At 37.7% G+C, this 21,419-nt stretch overlaps 1 protein-coding gene across 5 annotated transcripts in view; it reads right to left on the bottom strand.

Moving 5' to 3' along the window:
- The window catches only part of VRK2 (VRK serine/threonine kinase 2), a 104,259-nt gene extending 83,715 nt beyond the window's left edge, over positions 1–20,544 (bottom strand). For 2 of the 5 annotated variants that reach the window (XM_045446120.1, XM_045446124.1), the window contains exons 1-2: positions 20,122–20,231; positions 18,228–18,368 (exon numbers count right to left, since the gene is read on the bottom strand). In XM_045446120.1, the coding sequence (XP_045302076.1) occupies positions 18,228–18,363 (136 nt within the window). In that variant the 5' untranslated portion in view covers positions 18,364–18,368; positions 20,122–20,231. Of the gene's footprint in view, positions 1–14,689; positions 14,939–18,227; positions 18,369–20,121; positions 20,232–20,424 lie in introns of those variants that run through there. The other 3 variants (XM_045446121.1, XM_045446123.1, XM_045446122.1) reach the window with 3 other exon arrangements.
- Between the last annotated feature and the right edge of the window lie 875 nt (positions 20,545–21,419).

The following is a 21,419-nucleotide window of genomic DNA, read 5'->3' as shown; positions in this document are numbered from 1 at the left end:
GTGAAGGGGAGTGGGAAATACAGGCTTCCAGTTATGGAATGAATAAGTCATGAGAATAAAAGGCACAGCATAGTGAATATAGTCAATGGTATTGTAATAGTATTGTATGCTGACAGATGGTAGCTACACTTGTGGTGAGTATAGAATATCCTATAAAGAAGCTGAATCACTGCGTTATACACCTGAAATTAATCTCACTTTGTGTGTCAACAATAAAAATTTCAAAAAATAAATGAGTAAAGTACACTTTCCAATTAAAAAATACTTGAAACAAATGAAAATGAAAATACCACATATCAATACTTATGGAATGCAGCAAAAGCAGTTCTAAGAGGAAAGTGTGTAACAATAAACTTCTACACTAAGAAAAAAGAAAAATCTAAAATAACAATGTAACTTTACACACTAAGACCCTAGAAAAAGAACAAATCTCAAAGTTAGTAGAAAGAAGGAAATAACAAAGATCAGAGTGGAAATAAATGAAATAGAGACTAGGAAGCCAATAGTAAAGATCAAGCCAGACAAGGACACTCCAAGAAAAAAAATTATAGGCCAACATCCCTGATGAACATATACACAAAAGTACTCAACAAAATATTGGCAAAATGAATTCAGCAGTACATTAAAGGTTCATATATCATGATGAAGTAGGATTTATTTTTGAAATGCAAGGATGGTTCAACATATGCAAATCAATCAATGAAATCCACCCACCACATTAGCAAAATGAAGGATAAAAGTCAAAAGATCATGTCAGTAGATTTAAAAAAAAAGCATCTGACAAATTCAACATCCTTTCACCATGAAAGCCTCTCAAAAATTCGGGTATAGAAAGAACATACCTCAACATAATTAAGGCCAATTATAAGAAGCTGATATTGAACATCATACTGAACTGTGAAAAGCTTAAAAGCTTTTCCTTTAAGATCAGGAACAAGACAAGGATACTCACTCTAACTAATTTTACTCAACATAGTACTGGAAATCCTACCCAGAGCAACTAGCAAGAAAAAGATAAAAATTATCTATATCAGGAATGAAACAGGGAACATCACTATAGAACCTGCTGACATTCAAAGTATAATAAATATGGGGGCACCTGGGTGATTTAGTCAGTTGAACATCTGACTCCTGATTTCAGCTCAATCATGATCCCAGGTTTTGGGATCAAGCTCCACATTGGGTTCTATACTGAGCATGGAGCATGCTTAAGATTCTCTCTCTCTCCCTCTGCCCTTCTCCCCTACTTGCACGCTTCTCTCTCAAAATAAGTACAATTATGAACAACTTTATACATACAAATTTGAACAATTTAGATACAATGGATCAGTTCCTTAAAAATCACAAATTACTAAAAATTATCTAAGATGAAACAACCAAATTAGTCCTAAAACTACTAATGAAAGTAAAATGAAGTTAAAAAAAAAAAAAAGCTCCTGGTAAAAAGTATCTCTAGGCCCAGTGACTTCACTGTAGAATTCTACAAAACATTTACAAAAGAAATAATACCAACTGTACCTACTCATTTCCAGGAAGCAGAAAAGGAGAGATTAACTCACAACTCATTTTATGAAGCCAGCATTACCCTGATATCAAAACTAGACTAAATTAGCAGGAAAAAAGAGAAGAAAAAGGAAACTATAGACCAACAGCCCATATGACTCTGATGAAAAACAAAACAAAACAAAACTACTGTCATCCACCATATGAAGTCTAAATGAGAAAAACCACACAATCATAACAATTGAAGCAGAAAAAGCATTTGACAAATTTAATACCTATTCCTGATAAAAAAAAAAACTTTCATTATACTAGGAGAGAGCTCCCTCAACTTTATAAAGACTATTTACAAAATACCTATCTTATTGTTAACATGATACTAAATGATGAGAGGCTGAAAGCTTTCTCCCTAAAATTTGGATCAAGTCAACGATATCCATTATCACTAATCCTATTCAATAAAGTACTAGAAGTCATGGCCAGTGCAAGGAGTCAAGGAAAAAAATAAAAGACATACAGATTGGAAAAGAAGAAATAAAGTGGTCCCTTTTTACAGAAGACAGGATTATCCATATAGAAAATCCCAAAGAATCAGAAAAAAAATCCTAGAATAAATAAGTTTTCCAAGATCATGGAACATAAGGTCAACATGCAAAAATCAAATATATTTCTATATGCTAATAATGTACAATTTGAAACCAAAATCACAAAAGCAATGACATTTTCAATAGCACCAAAAATATAAAAACCTTCATGTATACTTAAGTAACAATACATGTACAAGGCCAATTATGCTAAAAACTATAAAATGCTGATGAAAGAAATCAAACACCTAAAGAAATGGAGAAACATAATGTATTTGTGGATTGAAAGACTCCACATAGTAAAAATGACAATTCTCTCCAAATTTATCTATGGATTTAATCCAATACCAACCAAAATCTCAGTAAAGTTTCTTTCTTTTGCCTTTTTTTTTTTTTTTTTTTGTAAATCAGGCAACTTGATTTAAAAATCTATACAGAAAGGTAGGAACTAGAAGAGATAAAATAATTTTGAAAGAGAACAAAGTTGAAGGGATCACACTATCCATATGTCCTTCAATAGCAGAATAAACAAATTGTGGTACATCCATACAATACTACTCGGCAATAAAAAGAAATGAACTATGGCTATGTACAACTTGGATGAATTTTGAAGGTACTATGCTACGTGAAACAAATCCAGTCTCAAAAGGTACATGCTGTATGATCCCACGGATAGGAATTCTGTACATTCTTAAAAAGACAAAATTGGGGGCGCCTGGGTGGCTCAGTCGGTTAAGCATCCAACTTCGGCTCAGGTCATGATCTCGCAGTCCGTCAGTTCGAGCCCTGCATCAGGCTCTGTGCTGACAGCTCAGAGCCTGGAGCCTGTTTCAGATTCTGTGTCTCCTTCTCTCTCTGACCCTCCCCCGTTCATGCTGTCTCTCCCTGTCTCAAAAATAAATAAACGTTAAAAAAAAAAAAAAAAAAAAAGACAAAATTGTAGTGACAGAGAACAAATCAGTGGTTGTCACCACCTAGAACTAAGGAAAGGGTGTAACTACACAGCGATAGTATGAGGAAGATTTTAGAGATGATGAATCTCTTTCATACCCTAACTGTTGTGGTATGATAAAATCCACAGATATACACACAGACAAAAAGTCAATTTTTCTCTATGTGAATTTAAAAATAATATTAACAAAAAGATAAAATATAGGGGTACCTGGGTGGCTCAGTTGGTTAAGTGTCCAACTCTTGATTTCAGCTCAGGTCACGATCTCACAGTTCATGGGTTCGAGCCCCACATCAGGCTCTGTGCCGATAGCATGGAGCCTGCTTGGGATTCTTTCTCGCCCTCTCTCTCTGCACCACCCCCAACTCATGCATGCACATGCACTTGTTCTCTAATACACTTAAAAAATTTTTAAAAAGATATAATATACAATTGTAATATAAAGTAAAATATGCTTAATGATAAAAAGGCAAAAATAATTTTGAAAACAAATATACAATGTATAACTTTGGCAGAAAATGCAGAAAGGATAGCAATAGTAGGCCTCAAGGGGAAGGTGGCCTTCAAATAAACACAATTGGAATATGTAGAAACTGGAGACAGAATGTTAGGGCTAAAGACAAAAACAGAACAAGCAAGTTGATCTTAGTATTTACTTCCAGCAGTGAATTCCAAGACTATAACATATAAAAATTCTGGGGTTTTTTGTTTTTTTTTTTTCCTTTTTTTATTTGTTTGTTTTCTTTTTTTCAGAGAATAAAGAGAACAAAAGCAGAGAAGGGGCAGAGAGAGAGGGAGACAGAAGATCCGAAGCAAGCTCTGCGCTGTCTGACAAGCGGCAACAGTGAGCCCAATATGGGACTTGAACTCATGAACCATGAGATCATGACCTAAGCTGAAGTTGGAAACTCAACCGACTGAGCCACCCAGGTGCCCCCAAATTGTTTGTTTTTTTAATATTTACTAAATCACCACATACTTAATTTTTAAAATGAGTTCCTGTACAGTTGGTAAACAAAAGCATATTCTCTCTAAAGGTGTTAAATCCCCTCTAAATAAAAATTATTAATTGCATATTCAACTTTGTAGCTTATTAAATGTTATAGCACAGTTATCTTCAAACTCTTTTAGTGATAGAATGTTCCTCAAAAGCTCAATACACAGGGGGCGCCTGGATGGCTCAGTTGGTCAAGCGTCCAACTCCGGCTCAGGTCATGATCTCATGACTCGTGAATTTGAGCCCTACATTGGGCCATGTGCTGACAGCCCAGAGACTGGAGCCTGCTTCAGATTCTGGGTCTCTGGCTGTTTCTGCCCCTCCCCCAGTCATGCTCTGTCTGTCTGTCTGTCTGTCTGTCTCTCTCTCTCTCTGGCTCTCAAAAATAAATAAACATTAAAAAAATTGCTTTAAATAAAAACAAAGCTTGATATGTGGAAGATCAAAGTGAAAATGCGCAGGTTGAAACATGAGTGGAGGGACCAGAGCCCCTACCCATTTCACCTGTATGCCAGGTTCCATTAGAAAACTGTGAAGACCTATTGGTAACAGATTTGTCCCGTTCTGAGTTTGCTTATAACACCTCCAGTCGTAACTACATTTGTAATAATTTCTTATTGAGTATCTGCTAGATTTTCTTTTCTTTAAGCATAAAAATCAACAGTAGCATTCTGGTCATATTACATTCTATCATTACATTTTCACTTGGCTTTATTAAATTTCTGCCATTCTGTAATGTCTTTGTTTAGCTCTTTTAATGGTTTTACTATAGAATGTAAAATATAACAACAATAACAAAAAACCCTGCTTTATTTTACTCTTTATTTACATGCGCATGGAAAACCTTGATCTTTTCATTGTTTTAAGTACTTCTCTTTTGACAACTGATAAGGGATTTTTGTCAATGATACTCCACAAAGGATTTCAGACTATTTTTATCAAATATAATAACTGGCAATTGTATTACAATCCAACACTCAGTAAATTTATATTATTGTTATTCTTCTTTGTGCTTCTTTGCCCATTCCTTAGTGGTAGTGATACATACTTCATATTTAACTTCATTTTATAATAGGCTATTTTTCAATCCATTTACCTGTTTCTCAAACACCCAACACTGCTACATTCTAATTCAGATATTTTCATCATTATTAACTAAGTACATTTTAAGCTTGCTTGAAGGATTAACATATAATTTAACTTTCTTTAACTTTCAAATCTATAATTCCTAACCATGGTTTATAAATCTACCTTAGAAATATGGATTGTAATACAAAATTCTATGTTCATAATGATTTTTACTGAACTGGTTGTACATTGTTATCATCAAATCTTCTCTTAATTTTTTAATTCATTTATCTCTTATAAGTCTCTTTCAATTATATATTTTCAAGTGTCCTTTATCTTTGTGGTAATCTGTTATAAAATGATTTCAGATTTCCTAAGACCTCATATGTTCCCTCCTATCTCTTAAGAGACATTTAATTTGGCTAGATAGTATACTGGAATGATAGTCATATTTCTTTTAGCTATCATGAAGTCTTTGTATTTTCAGCCTATGAATTAAGGGCTAATATAGTTCTTGACCTCATTTCCTAAAATGGTATTGTAAATTGTGTATTTTGTTTAAAAGCCTACTATGTAAGAGCTTCAACCTTGCCCTCATTTTTTAAAACACTTTCTAAAATTCATGCTGAAATTGGGTTTCAAAGGGAAATCTTTCTCTTTAATAGTGGTCTCTATTTTGAAAAGGTCTTTACCTTCTTGTGTGATATTCTTATTATCCAAAGATATATTACACACACAGGTAAGAGAACTATTATTTTTTTCTTCTTGATGACCTCTTTTAGGTCACTATTCTCTGACACAGATTTGCTTTGCTCGTTCATTAATAGTACAACTAATTTTTGCTCAGTTGTATCAATTCTTTCCATAAAACCTCTATGTTTCAGTATCTCTTACCATCTTTTTGGATCTCACAGATTTTTGGGGTCAGAAAGAACTTAAATGTCCTTCTTCCAATAAAAACCTCTATTTTTACAATGATTCCATAATTCATTCAATTTACATTACACTAAATTTCAGAACAGTTACACTTGTTCAAAAGTTTTTTGCTGGAGTAGAAATTCTGATACTATAGAGTCTATACAATTTTTTTCTTCTCTTTTTCATCACATGGCAATATTTGCTCGTTAGATATGCAGCTTTCTTTTGCTTTTTTCTCACTTATCTTGACATGTATTGTTTGGGGATGTTTTTTAATGGGTCTTACTATTTCTTCTCTGCCATCTTCCTAACACTTTGTAAGAAAGTGTACATAATATCCACTCTCAACTGTAATACTCACATTTGACACTGGAGATTCATGCTAGAATTGGAACACATGATCTTTTAATAGAAAAAAATCAAGTATAATGGATAGCTTTTCTTCACACTTTCCAGAAATTGAAATTAATAATCCTATATCACTATAAGTGCTCAAAAACAAATATTCTAATGTAATATTATATTTTGTTCATTCTTTCCCTTGCTATGTATATACTCCAAAGAAAAAAGTAACCTAGCATAAAAACTAGCATTGCAATACCTATTAAATATCTCTTCTCCACTAAAAACACCTAAGCATTTGCCTCTGCATGAAATGTTACAATTTTTTTCATAAAATCATTTATAAATTTGTAATAAATTACTACTATTATGTAAAAATATCTTGAAGGTACTGAATAATCTTGCACAAATTATACTTCTATTAAGGATTAAGTATTTGGGTACGTGAACAAATTCAGTATGTCAATATACTCTTTATCAAGATTCTACTAATCTAAGTATTTTTTGTTTTGTTTTACTCTCAAAAGACCTAGTTTTCTAAATATTAGTGTATCTTTACTACCCAATGAATAAAAAGACATGGTCAAGAACAATCCAATATTTGCTAAATTATCTGTTTTTACAGGATGCCTATTCAAATTGTATCATAGGGTTTTAAAGAGGCTTCTTTTGATCTTCCTGCTGCTGTTTAGAATCAAAACAACTGCATAAAATTATTCATTTTTCAAAAAGCAAAAAATCCACCAACTCTTTCTTACCAGTTTGTATGCGCTATTGGTTGACTGCTCTCTCTTTTTTTTTTTTCATAAAAATATTGTTTGACCCAAGTATAGTACTTTTTTAATGCATTTTTCCAGTTCTTAGCATTAGATTTACTATAAATATCAGATGTTCCTCCACAGATTTTGTGAACTTAATATTAAAAACATATCACTGATGCTTGACACACGAGGTTCTCAATCTGAAGGAAAATGACACCGTTATCAGCATTATCACTAACAGATTTCTTAAATGAGCTGCCAATACTATCAATTAGATATTTCACAGTTATTTTAGAAATGAGCATGTCACGAGCATGTCATTTGCAACTATCTTCCCTGGCTAGCGTTAAATTCAAAGTGTTCTTTGACAAAGGACATCAATCAGTAGAGCCAAGAGACCTGAGTTCAACTGTAGATTGGGACAATTATACAAACTGCAGCACACAAGCAAATTCCTTCACCGCCCTAAGCCTCCACATCTTCCTTATTAGTTTATTGAAAGAACGAAATGAAATAATGCACGTAAAGCATTCAACACAGAGCTAGGCACGCACTTAAGTGGAAGGTTTTAGTAGAAGTTGATGTTGATAATGATTTCCTAACAAAGATTTCAACAACTATCCGTAGCAGTTACTGGATGCCGCGGACACGTATGACTCATCTGCTACTCTTTAGTGTAGATTCGCTCTTTCATTCTTTTCTGCTTTTCTGTGTTCTGTGTTCACGGCCTCCTGGGTGAGGCTTTGGGAGCATCACCTCTAAGAATTTCATCAGGTGGCACTCAGAACATATACAATGGAAGCTATGCTCTCCATGAGCCTCTTTTTCATACATGTTGTAGCTTCCAATTGCTCTTGCTTGAAATAAATTTGGGGAAAGCTGCTGTTACTCCATGTTGAGCCTAGATGAGAAAAATGGCCAGTGTCTCTGGGGAATAATTAACAAAAGACAGTTTGTTTCATCTTCATGATAAAATACGGCATCCCTATTAAAAGGCAAATTCATCATTCCCAAAAGTTAAATAGGATGACACTTTAAAAGTAATTCCAGCTGATTAAATTTAGGGTTCTGAAAAAAAAATTAATTCATGAATATAGTCTGAATCCTTCATTTGATTTTAAAATGTATAAATGTTCATTTAACTTTGAGCCCTTGCCTCTCAGTGTTCTATTCTGAGCTAGTCAAACAAGTGGTAGCAGGCATGCTGGGCTCAATAATACTGCCTCTCATATTTAAATACTCTTTTTCACTTGGATTGCAAATTAAAGACAGTCTCCTGAACACTGACACATTTTCAATGATTGATTTTGCAAAACGTGTTGATTTTTCTTACACTGTTTTGCCTCTGTGTGTGTCAACTTTGGCCTTCTTTTCTTGCTCCTTTGCAGCATTGCTGTCTCTTTGAAGCCATTGTCTGCCTGATATGAAAAATGTACATTAAACCTCATGACTAATTACACAGACAGAAAATTCCTGAGCTCAAATATAAAACTCCCAATGCCCAGAAACCATAACAAAAGCTTCTGACTATGTACAAAACTCTTAATCAAACCTTTCATTCACTTGAGTTAAAAGAAATTCCAATAATTTATTTTCTGTTAAAGTTGTGTTTATATTCTTTGAAAAGCAGATTTCTTATGCATGTTACATGCCTACAAATCAATCCATTTAACAACAAACAACATCCATGCATTCCCTCCACAAAAGTTTATACTTGCTGTTAGGTCTGCTATTAGGTACTCCTGGATGAATTCAATCAAGTGCTACACATAATTGTTTTCTGCTAGATACAAAACTGTTTAGGCTTAATGCGGCGTCCAGTTTTGTTTTGTTTTTTTTTTTTTAACTCCCTGCACAATGCATTAGCAAAGTAGACTTTTCCCAATAAATCCTAAGATCTATGAAGTACATAGTTTCTTATAGTTTAAAAATATACTTGAAAAGAAAATGAACAGATACTTGTCTCCCCTAGAATACACAGAATAACATCCCTAAAAGTACAGAGCCATACACACACACACACACACACCACATGATACAGTACACAGAGCACAAAATTTCATCTCAGATAACCTAGCAGTTGGGAAAATTATTTTTCCGTAACAGACTAGCTCTGGAGTTCATCTAGCCTATCGTTTTTGAAACACTGTCTGTCATAGGCAAGGCCTTGCTTAAGCACCCTGAGAGAATGCCCGCAAGGAGTTTCTGATGTAGCGTTGTGGGGGAGGTGAATGAAAGAGTACACGCATAGTCATCGTAGGAAGACACGAGATAAACACTGAAAGAACACACCATGGAAACAAAGACGGGAAAGTTGTGGGTGCTCCCCTGCTCGCTTGCCTCTTCCTCATGTTCGGATTTTCGCTAAGGGCCACCGGCCGCCATTGGTTTTCACGACCCAAGATACGACAGACTACCCTAGCTGCCGGTCCACCAAATCGAGGTACTCTGCTCTGTGTAAGCTGTTGCTTGCCTTTCTGTTAGACCAGCTCTCCTCTGCCTCTAGCTGTTCTTCTCATGCACTTACAGAGTGCAGTCAAGGCATCACATGCCATCACACTACTCTTTGGGGAAACCTTGCACCAACTACCAGCGCACTAATTGGCTGGTCCAACCTTGGAGATAAAATTTTAGTTGCCTGAAAACAATGTTCCAGAACAGGGAGGTGAGAGGAGGAAGGGGGGAAAGTGGCCACATGACTCCAGAAATGGCCACAATACCTAAGCAGAGTAAGTTGGAATAAGGTCTGCACATGAGCCAAAGCTTAGAATTTCATTGCCTTTGTTGGCTCATGTCACTTCTTTAATTAATGTCACTTTCTCTGTTTTAATATCAGAGCAAGTGACAAGAGTGCTTCTGGATGAATTGTGTTTTCTGAGGGCTGTATGGCATACTCTCCCGCAGTCTGACAGAGGGACGTGCCAGCTTTACTTGGCAGTTACAATGCACCAGCTTTAGTTTTAGTAGTTTAATTTGTGGCAGTTATATGTTTTGAATACGTTGAAGTATTCACAACGGTCTCATGGAATCTGTTCCATAGATAAAGTTTACACAGTGGAAAAGAAAAAGCAATGGCTATAAGGCGATTAGGAAAAGCTTCTCTTGGCCACAGCTGGCCTTATAGGCATTCCTGTAAATTTAAGAGCATTTAGAGGGATACGATTAAAGTGGTCATAAGGAATGATGCCCTCCCCTTTTTCTGCCCAGTTCTGTAGTTGGTGTGAGACGATCATAAGGAATATGATATTTAGAACTCAATTTTATGCAAAATCCATTATTCAAGAAGTGAAGTTTATATACATGATAGACATGCAATGAAATAAATGTTAGAATAGAAAACTTTGTTACTTATGCATTAAGTTGATTCTAACATTTTGGTAAACTAAGTTTTTATTGATATAAAATTCAGAACAATTCCTGCATTGAGGATAAAGGACTAAACTTTTTCTTTCGGTTTGGAGGGTGAAGTATCCTGAAGGGTTTTTGTTTGTGGAGTTTTTCCTTCATCTCCTTTATACGCTTTCGTGAAGCTCCATCAGCCCACGGTGAGAGCTGCCACCAAGGAGTTCTTCCAAACTTTGCCTGCCCTTTCTAAATGTAGGGTTCTTTACTGCAGCAGGTTGAAGATCTGGCTTTGATTGCACCTGGCTCTGCTGGAGAATGGAAATATTCATCTCCACTGAATGCATGCTGCTTAAGTGCTGGAGGCACTTGCAGGAGAGTAACTCTCATTGGAAACTTCATTACAATACTTTCTCTTCCCTACATGAAGTAGTAATTCTCATTCACCAAAGATAGAATTTTGCCTGACACAGCCACGGGAGCTCCTGTTTGACTTTCAAAATTAATCAACCTCTAAGCTGGAGTAGAAATGGCATGTCCTTTAACCTTAAGCACAAAAAGCTCTCAACAGACTGCAGTTTTTATATCCCTGGATGAGAGTTTGGGCCCCTAATACTTAAACTTGATGCACATACTGGGTTTCTGGCATGCTTTTGCCCATACCCATCTGCTAGCCTGGCACCGGGCCCATTCAGAAGGTGTGATGCCAGTTTCAATAGGGCATAGGTGCCAATCAAAGATGGGTTTGGAGGGGCAGCATGCAGAACGCAGCAAAAGTCAGCTCTTCTGCCAGAAGATCCTCCTGTTATCATATAATGCCAATGAAGGGCCACATGCTTCATTGCTTGGGATCACACTGCATCTGTAGATGTTTCTGGCCTTCAATGGATGTCTTTCCACAGAATCATTTTCCTCAAGTATTACTTGATTGGAGACGTTAAAGAAAAGTCTACCTGATTGAAGTTCATCCTTTTAAAAGGAACGGTGGAAGCATTCAACAATTGTCTTGACATACTTACTGAGTTTTCTGCCTTTTCTCCTACAATACTCTTCCGTGTAGAATACGGTATAGTGTATAAAGTCCACGCATTGGACTTTTAAGGGACAAACATTCTGAAGAAGCACTAATTGCAAAACCAAGTATGTGAACAGTATAAGATCCATAAACCCCTCTGTACCATTAAATGTGAATGGTGGACAAGTTTTCATCCTCCAAAAAACTATTTTCAAGCGAATTCTCATATTTAGAGCTTCAGAGTTTAATTTTCCTCTCCTTTATTTCATAAACATGGATATTCCTGTGTCTGAAAAGAAAGACCATACCTACTATTTATTCCTCTTCTTCCATATCGAAAGGAAAAAGAAAAAAAAAAAAAAAACCAAAACACTTCAGACGCAAAGTTTATCCATATTTCATAAGGAAGCCAGAAGCCCTCAAAAGCTGAGAATTCTTTTATTGTGTGGCAATAGAGGTGAGCTCATTTCATGAAGAAGAAATTTCCCTATAGCAATAGGTTTCAAATTTTAAAACCTTGACCACTGTAAACAGTTACAAGACAGTAACAGGTGCAGTGGAAGAAACATAATATATAAATCAATGAAGAATGGAGTAGTTTGTAAATCTTCCCTGAAGGCAAAAAAAAATTTGACAGTAAAAATGTTGAAAATGAAGAACCATAATATATGTTAAAAAGAAGATCAGACACTCAACAAAATGAAAAAGACAAGCAAAGGCTAAGCCTTAGAAGAACTCTCCCTTTTTATACAAAGAACCCAAACTTTTGTAAATACTTAGATTTCTTAAGCTGATAGGTACACGAACATTCCTCTTTCTATAAAAACTCAAAATTAATAGCCTATGGACAACAAACACAACATTAAAATATATCTTCTACAGACTTTTATTTCTGGTGTATAGGTCTAACAAGTGCATTAAATTCACAGAATCCCAAGTGATCCCTTCCTCTTGTCTCTCTCTCCACACCTTCATCTGGGAACTAATTTACTATATATACTAGTTTCTAGTACTAGTTTTCCCGATTTCATGTTTATTTCCTTCTTCTCACTCCCACAGTATCATTTTCAAAATTTCCTAGTTACAGTCACAGTGGCACTGTAATGTTGCATTGTGTCAGATAAGAGTAACTGCTTACCCCAAAGCCTTCTCTATAAGACACTGCCAAAATGGCATTTAATACAGCAATACATAATGAAGCCATATGTGTTCCAATAATGCCACTCTGTTGCCAGAATTATCATTGGCTCTTCTGAACGTTATTCTATATACCTTAAAAATTAACCCATTACTGTGGACAAAAAAGTAAAGTAAGTAAAAATGACACATGCATAAATCATCTTTTCTATTCCTTCAAAAATAGAAGTCTGTTTCCTTATCAGTAAGTGAGGTAAGCTTTGATAATTTCTAAGAATCCTACTTAGGCTACCCTCTTCCTCATTCCCCTGAAAAAACATTTCTTCTATGTTTCTAAAGCAAAGTAGAGCTAATCTGAAAGCATGTCCTAAAAAAGGTACGACCATCACTTAGATGAAATCTACACATTTATTCATGGACAAGTGATTCAATCTTAAGGCTTCACCAGAGTTTAATTTTAGTTATAATAATGTCTTCTTCTTCCTAAAACATAATGCTTTTGATTTTTCAATAAAACATACATAGATTCTGCTAGATGATGGTGTGATAATCAACTTGTCTCAGCTTTTCTTGTGACTAAGAGTACTTCTGTCAGATTATAGACTGGAATTAAGGGTGATATCTGTAATTATGGAACAGAATAAAGAAGACTGGCTTGTGTAGGTTGCGTATCCCAACCTCAGCCTCATTCTCTTAGGAAAATACCTGTTAAACGTCTATTCTGTGCTTGGTATTCCCAAGATGCTAAATGGTCATCACTATGCCCAACTTCAAAAAAACTAAAACTTCTACAGATAAACCATTGCTATTTTTACTCATATAAGCCTTCAAAGGAATTGGGCTTAAGTTTACTACATAGAACTCTGTTTTTTCTGGATAGTTGGCCTAATTTCTGAAACCCAGTATCCTCCATATCTGAGGTACACGAGATACAGCTTAAATGAGAACTTTTTACTATGTCATCATGGCTACTATTGTAAATTTTAGGGGTAAAAAATATTCAGGTCAGTAAGTAAAACGTCAGTCTTCCAATGGCATTCTCTATATTCTTAGTTTTACCACATCAGCAGCTAAATCTATCATAATCCATGGCAAGATAAATGGAATATCAGTCCAATGGATGTCTCTGTCACCATCCCAATCCCCTGTGGTACCAGACACTGAACCTGAGATTCAGCTAATCACTGAGGATGGGAGTTTCTGAATAAACAAACAAACAAACAAATAAGAAACATTTAAGTGCTCACCAAGTTCCAAAGTTTTTAAAAACATTACTCCATTTAATCCTCATAATTACTATCATCTCAACGATGCAGAATAGGAAGAAAGTCTTGTGACTAAGGAGGAGTCATTCAGTTTCTAAATGACTCATTCAGGTCAGAATTCTACCCAGATTTGCCTAACACCAAAACCCATGCCTTTACTTATGCAATTCTCCCTTAGTTTGCTTGGTTCTGTGTTGCACCTAGCATTAAATCAGAATTCAAACTCTCAGTTCTCTCTCCTTCCCTCGATTTTCAGAAACTTTTTCACGTATTTGATACTAAAATTATAGCAATTTTTCCCATTCCGTAAAACAGCTTTCTTTGTTCCTTTTCCTCCTCCTCTTTTCATACACAAAGAACCTTGTCTTTGTTCTTGTATTCAGACTTTTCTTTTCCCTCTTATAACTATTTCTATTAATGCTACAGGCACAGTATTTCTCCAAGTCAAGAGTAAATACCAAACTTCTCTGCTCCTTCCCCTTTACTCTAGGTTGATAATTACTGAAAGGCCTTGGCTATTGATCTCAAAGCTAGAGGACAGCCGTACGTGCACAAGGAGTTAGACACAGTGGCTAGTTTCTTCTCAGCCTTAGGCAACAAATGCTGATGAAGCGTCTGCCGAAACAGTGTATCTGGAAGGAGTACTACCTGAAAAGAATGTAGCTGGACATAAAGGTGTTATTAAGGAAAATCTGAATTTCTTCATTTATATACAGGAAATGATGAAAAACATGGCAAAATGCAAAATATGATACAATTTGATATGAATTTGCTTAGACAGCTTTGAAATGATTCAGTACAAACTAACCTGAACAAAGTGATTGCTGATGGCATCTCATGAAAGAGCTGATCCTACATTTACAAGTACCACTTTTGATGGAACAATGACAACATTGGGAACACACAGCTCTGTTATATTTTCTGAAGTATGAGCCTCTTCCTCAAAATAGCTACATGTTTCTTCAAAGTCCTTCCTCAGTGCTGTGCACTTGCTAATGTTCCCAGGATCCGGGTTCTAACATTCAGATAGTAGAGGGTACTGTGTAACATATGAAACCTTAAAAGTTGTCATAAAACAAGTATTAGTTTGGTAATGAGAAAAACTAAAACATGTGACACAGACGGAAAGAAGCAAAGACTTTTTCTACTTGAATACAGACAAATAGATCACACGCCTCAGCAAGTTTCTTTTTCACAACAGGAACCACACAAGTAGTGAATGTGCGTATATGTGTATACTTAGTTTTTAAAATGCACTTACAATTAAATACATATTAACATATATATTTACATTAAAAAAAGAAAAGGAATAAGATCATTACAATCAAAGTATTTCAAAGTATTTCTTTGAAATTACTCAAATAATCCAAATATCAGAAAGCTAACAGTATAACTGATAAGCCATGGAATCCAGGGCTATATAGCTCAGTGACATCAGAAATTTATTCAACTCCCTCTCTCTGACTTTGAGTCAAGACACTATATTAGAGATCTTACTTAGCTCTTTGCTATACAAGAGAATTCGCTAATTCAAAGTCTCAATCAACACTTCTACAGGGAATTCTACTCTGCTGACTCTAAGTATACTTTAATGGTCTTTACCAGTACCATTCAATGTGGTAGCCACTAGCTGTATGTAGCTACTGAGCTCCTGAAATGTGACTCAATACATCCTGGATTTTAAAGACTTTAACTAAAAATAATTTTCTTTAATTCGATAACATGTTGGAATAATAACATTTTAGATATACTGGATTAAATAATATATATCATTGAAATAAATTTCACCTGTTTCTTTTTTCTTTTTAATGTGGCTCTTAGAAAATTTTAAATTACCTAAACAGCTTGCCTTATCTTTCTATTTAACAGAGCTGCCTATGTCACTCAACCTAGTACTTAGAATTATAGCATTTTTCAAGAAAGTTCAAACCCTTTAATGAGGAAAATGTTCTCTATTTAACCCATGCTTTATTTATTTATTTATCTATTTGTATTTGAGAGAGAAAGAGAGAGAGAAAGAGAGAGAGAAAGAGAGAGAGAAAGAGAGAGAGAAAGAGAGAGAGAAAGAGAGAGAGAAAGAGAGAGAGAAAGAGAGAGAGAAAGAGAGAGAGAAAGAGAGAGAGGACGAGTGGGGGAGAGGGGCAGAGGGAAAAAGAATCTTAAGCAGTCTCCATGCTTAGTGCAAAGCCCCACCTGGGCTTGATCCTAAGACCCTGGGATCATGACCTGAGCCTCATCAAGAGTTGATGCTCAACCAACTGGGCCACCCAGGTGCCCCTAACCCATGCATTTTTGTGTATTGGTCTTATGTTTCCAACTAGAGTAGGCACTAAGATGATTAATAAGCAGGGGTTTTTTGTTTTGGGTTTTTTTTTTTTTTTTTATTGAATAACATTCACTTGTTCAAAATTATAATCTTAATTCTATCAGAAAAAGAGCTTTATCCATCATGATCCACGAAACATGTTTGTGAAGGATAGCAAAATATGTGACCCTAAAATATGCCTCTTTGGCAGAAGGATTATTTTGGGCTAACAGCACCTGATAAAAGAGCAAATGCAGGGAGAGGCTTTCTCTGAATTCCCTTTATTTGCATAAAGACTGAACCTCCAAAAAAGACTCAATTGTTATAAATTCCCTCCAGGGAAGTTTCATCAACCAGAGAAGACTGACTCTTACCACAGGAGATTAGAAATTGATGCCAATCTCAGACAAACTTTGTCACAAACTATCATATCCCCCATCTATTCTCCTAAGGGCCCATTCATCTTTCCTAAAAATCATTTACTCTCCTTTAAGTGAGCTCCATCCCCTTTCCCTTTCTCCTATTAAGACAGTATATAAGCTCTCAGGGCACCTGGGTGGCTCAGTCCATTAAGTGTCAAACTCTGGCTCAGGCCATAATCTCATGGTTTGTGGGTCTGAGCCCCACCGTTGGGCTCTGTGCTGACAGCTCAAAGCCTGGAGGCTGCTTCAGATTCTGTGTTTCTCTCTCTCTCTGTCCCCCCCCACCCCACACACACACTTGTGCACTCTCTCTGTCTCAGCTCTCAAAAATAAAAAATAAACATTAAAAAAAAAAAGACACTATATAAGTTCTCAAATATCACTGCTTTGTGGGGTATTCACTTTTTTACTGTGATATCCTCATGTACATAACGTTAAAAATTAGTAAATTTGTATACCTTTTCTCCTGTTGTCAGTTTATTTCATAACCCAGCTCTCGAACCTAGGAGAGTAGAGGAAAAGTTTTTCCTTCCCTACTGTCTGAAATGTTTAATAAGGAATCCAAGATTCCCCAGTGTAGGTCTTTTACCAGTTTCTTAAACTCCTATAAAAACAGATGTAATGAGTCAATCCATTTAGGATTGAGAGTAATTTTTTTTAATCACTAATATTTATGTTATTCATTAAATCCAGTCATGTAATGGATAGTCCTGATCATTAAACTACAGATTTAAGGTAGCCCTGAATGATCCTTTTAAGTTCAGCATAATTTAAAATTTTTAAATGTAGTGTAAAGATATACTCAACTAGGATTCCTTATCTGTACCAAAGAACAAAAACATAGATTTGAGGGTCTATTTTCTCATTTATCAAGGATGGCAAATAACAAGTACCATCTAGATGCACGGGACAGAAGTTAATTGATTCCACACAACAGATGCCGTAAGGTATTAAGACTCAATTCTCTAGTGAAGCCTAGTTAAGAAATGACCACAACCCTGTATTACTTAAATATTAATGATTAAGATTCACAGTTTGGATTTATACAGCTGTGGTTTCTGAACTACAAAATGCAAAATTTCCAGGAAAACACACTCTCAAAAAAGAACATTAACAGGGGCGCCTGGGTGGCGCAGTCGGTTAAGCGTCCGACTTCAGCCAGGTCACGATCTCGCGGTCCGTGAGTTCGAGCCCCGCGTCGGGCTCTGGGCTGATGGCTCGGAGCCTGGAGCCTGTTTCCGATTCTGTGTCTCCCTCTCTCTCTGCCCCTCCCCCGTTCATGCTCTGTCTCTCTCTGTCCCAAAAATAAATAAACGTTGAAAAAAAAAAAAAAAAAAAAAAAAAAAAAAAAAAAAAAAAAGAACATTAACAATTGCCTGGTGGACTTTGTAATTATGCTCTGAAAGGACTTCTAAGATTATCAGAACACGAATGGCAAGTAGTGGGGTCAGCCGTATCTTAAACCAGACATGCTAGTAAATGTTAATGATCCTCATTTACTTAACAAGGTATATTTATGAATTCTATTGTATTTCAAAGTTTCAATGTTCAAAACAGTAAGTAATCACAGTTCCAGTCACATATGTAGGAATATTTGGTAACTTATACTTATACGTTACCTAAATATATCAATCCAAATCCTCCAGAGCCAATCATCTTGCCCAGCACCCATTGTTTTCCTTCCATATCATCCAGAATGGTGCCTTCTGGAAGTGGAACAGGAAGTCTGTATTTCTCATTTCTTCTTGGAGGCATCACTTCTGTTGGCAGAAAGGTTGAGATAAGTAATTAAAAATAAAAACAACAAAAAGTCCAGGTAAAATTCATTTCTCAAAATACCTTTTATGGGGCACTTTCCCAGGTTCCTCAGAATTAGGATTCTGAAGTCAACTGGACTTGGGAAGGCCCACATACTACATTCAAGTCGGAATTTCACATACAATATTGAAATCTAAGAAGTACTGATATTAAAAAACAAGCAAACAAACAAACCTGTTGAACTTCACTTAACATTTCCAAAATTCATGAAGGGAAGTCTATTATACGGGGCAGAATATACCTTAAGACGTGAGTTTATAATTCCCAATGACAAACAGAAAATAAATTTCATATACATGTAAATACTCCTTCCTTTAAGAATGTAAGTATGAAAGACAACGTCTTGGGTCACTAGGAAAGAATACAGTTTCGGATTAGGAAAAAGTGACAACAGCAACATATATCATCACCAAGCACAGCAAGTGACATCACGGACAGAATAGGTACTCAGGAAATATTTATAAAATAAGTCTAGAATTTTCATGGACATATAACTTCTCAGAGCACAAAGTCACAGGGCAGTTTCATTGCTGGCACACTACACTTTCAGCTTGTTTCCCTCTACCCTGTGTCTTCCCCACCCTCGCCAAAGTGAAAATTGCTCTGCCTTAGAGATTAATCAATTACATTTGTACACAGGTTTGTGATTTTCACAATGAAAGATTTTTAGTTGGAAGAAAAAAATTGCATAAGGAGATAAAAAACCCACAGCATATCTGCCAGAAACTAATTTAAATGTGAAGGTAATTGCAATCCTCTAAGTATTTCCAAAAAAAAATTTGAAGAGTGGTGAGTACTTTGAAATGAAAGTTAAAGTTTTCGTTGTATAATCTTTCCATGTTTTGAATGAGAAAGTTTGTTCCTTTTAATAAGGTTTCCCTTCTTCACTTTAATCCAATGCCCTGCTATCTTTTACTTAGCATCAAGGTCTCAGCGCCAAGGAACACAGGAGAAACCTTTAAGGATAGTATTCACCTGTCCTCCTTACAGGAACACAAGGGAAGCGGGGAATTTAGATGGTGAACTATGCCTAAAGCAGCTTTGTGGGGGTTCCCCTTGACCGATACTTTATATATACTGGTGTCCAATACATGTTTGCTGAGTTAAAACCTAAAGTGTTCAAAGAACAACTTTTCAGCCGGACCTAAATTCTAAATACGTATAAACAGGATAAACACATTTTGGGGGCGGGAGGGAAGTCCGTGGCATCAGAACTTGAGACCTGAAATGTGACAGTGAAATGCACATCCTGGGCGCGGTTACAGCGAGCAAGCGGCGGCCTCCTCTCCAGGCCAGTTCCACCCCCACCCCCGACCCCACAAGGGTGTCCCTCTGCTCCGGGGCTCCTTACAGGGCTACGATGAAAAGCGCTCAACACGAGTTGCTGGGGACAAACCGGTGCCCAGAGGCCTGAACACGCGCCAGGACTGGGGGGGAGGGGGGGGGGGCGCCGGCACAGCGCGGCCCACCACCCGCCTGCCTAGACCCTCGGCGGGGCCCTTGGCGGGCCCCGAACCGCCGCGAAGCCCGCGGGCGTCTGGAGACTCCCTTCCTGCCCCCAGGCTCTCTCCGCACCGCCGAAAAGCGAACCCGACCCCCTCCCGGGTCTAGCTCTTCCGGCCCAAGCTCTGGGCAAAGGCGAGATGAAGGGGGCGCCGGTTCTCGCTCCAAGTTAGGGGAAAGTGAGCAACCAACCGCGGCAGCAGGGACCCGCCCGAGCCCAGAGGCCCCGGCGTTCGCTCCGACAGCAGCTCCTTCCGCGGCCCGCGGGGCGGCAGGGCAGGCGGAGAGCCCGACGCTGAAGTACCGCTCCGCCCGACGCCCAGTACCGGGAGAGAGAGAGCGCTCGCCCGGCCCCAGGCTTCCCCAGCCGCCAGGCCGCGCGCGGCCCCTCCCGCCTGCTTTTGGGGCCGGGCGGGGCCGCGGGCCACCAATCCCGCGGGGAGGCGGGCCGGGCCGGAGCCGGCCCTCGGAAGGGCCCAGGCTAGCGTCCCGCACCTGGGCCGGCTGCGCGGGACGAGCCCGGTGCCTTCTGGCTCCGGGCCGGACTCAGGCCTAGGGGCCCGCGAAGCCTCCGACGCCCGCAGCCTGCGCCTGCGTGCCAGCGGCCTGCCCTCGCTCCATGGAAGACCAGGGGAAGAGCGAGCGGTGGGTCTAAATCGGAAAAGGGGTCTGTTACTGCCACACCCTGGCCCGCCAGTCTGGAGGATGAGCCATCAGATCACTTTGGTGCATTTGTGTAGGAGAAATTTTACGTCTCGCATACCACGATCTCTGTACCTAGAGCTTCCAGACCAGTCGGCGAGCCTTTCCTGAGCTCTTACCCCGTAACTGGTCACACTAGCCAGGCCCTCTGGAGCAAGAAGCGTAGTGTGAGTCAGAAGGCCTATGACAGCGTTTCGGTTCTCAGAGGCATACTGTCTCAAGACCTATTTAGTGGTTGGATAGACTTTACCAAACTTTCTTTTGCCAAACTTTCTTTTCTTCTTTCTCTTTCTTTCTTTCTTTCTTTCTTTCTGCCTGTGAACTGGAAATAACCAAATTTAGGTCATAAGGTATGTTAAATAAAAATTTATAATGACACGTGTTAAAATGATAAAAAAAAAAAACTTTATTCCAAACTATTACAATAGGAGAAAGAGGTGCATTCAATGTCAAAGACAACAAAGGAAAGTGGGAATTTATAGTCGGGGGGGGGGGGGGGTTCAGTGGATGGAAAATTATTAAGAGGAAATGTCAGGGATAAAAGAAGTATTCTGGCTAAACTGAGCTAAGACATTCTTAGCTGAAGACAGACAGGCCTGGGTGATCAGAACTGATCTGGGGGATGGTGAAGTATGAGGAACTGCGTTAGACGTGGAGGGCGTTCCATTGTGGTAGATGGGGGATTGGCCTAAACTGACTTCGTGGGGTTCTCACTGAAATTGGACAATGTAGACAGAACATGGAAGTCAAAAGCCATGCCCAGTTGAAAAAGAGTTTGGGGGAGCCTG

This window comes from Leopardus geoffroyi, chromosome A3, assembly GCF_018350155.1.
Source record: "Leopardus geoffroyi isolate Oge1 chromosome A3, O.geoffroyi_Oge1_pat1.0, whole genome shotgun sequence".
Taxonomy (NCBI): Eukaryota; Metazoa; Chordata; class Mammalia; order Carnivora; family Felidae; genus Leopardus; species Leopardus geoffroyi.
Note: the sequence above shows the minus strand (reverse complement) of the source record. Positions and strands in the feature narration are given on the sequence as shown.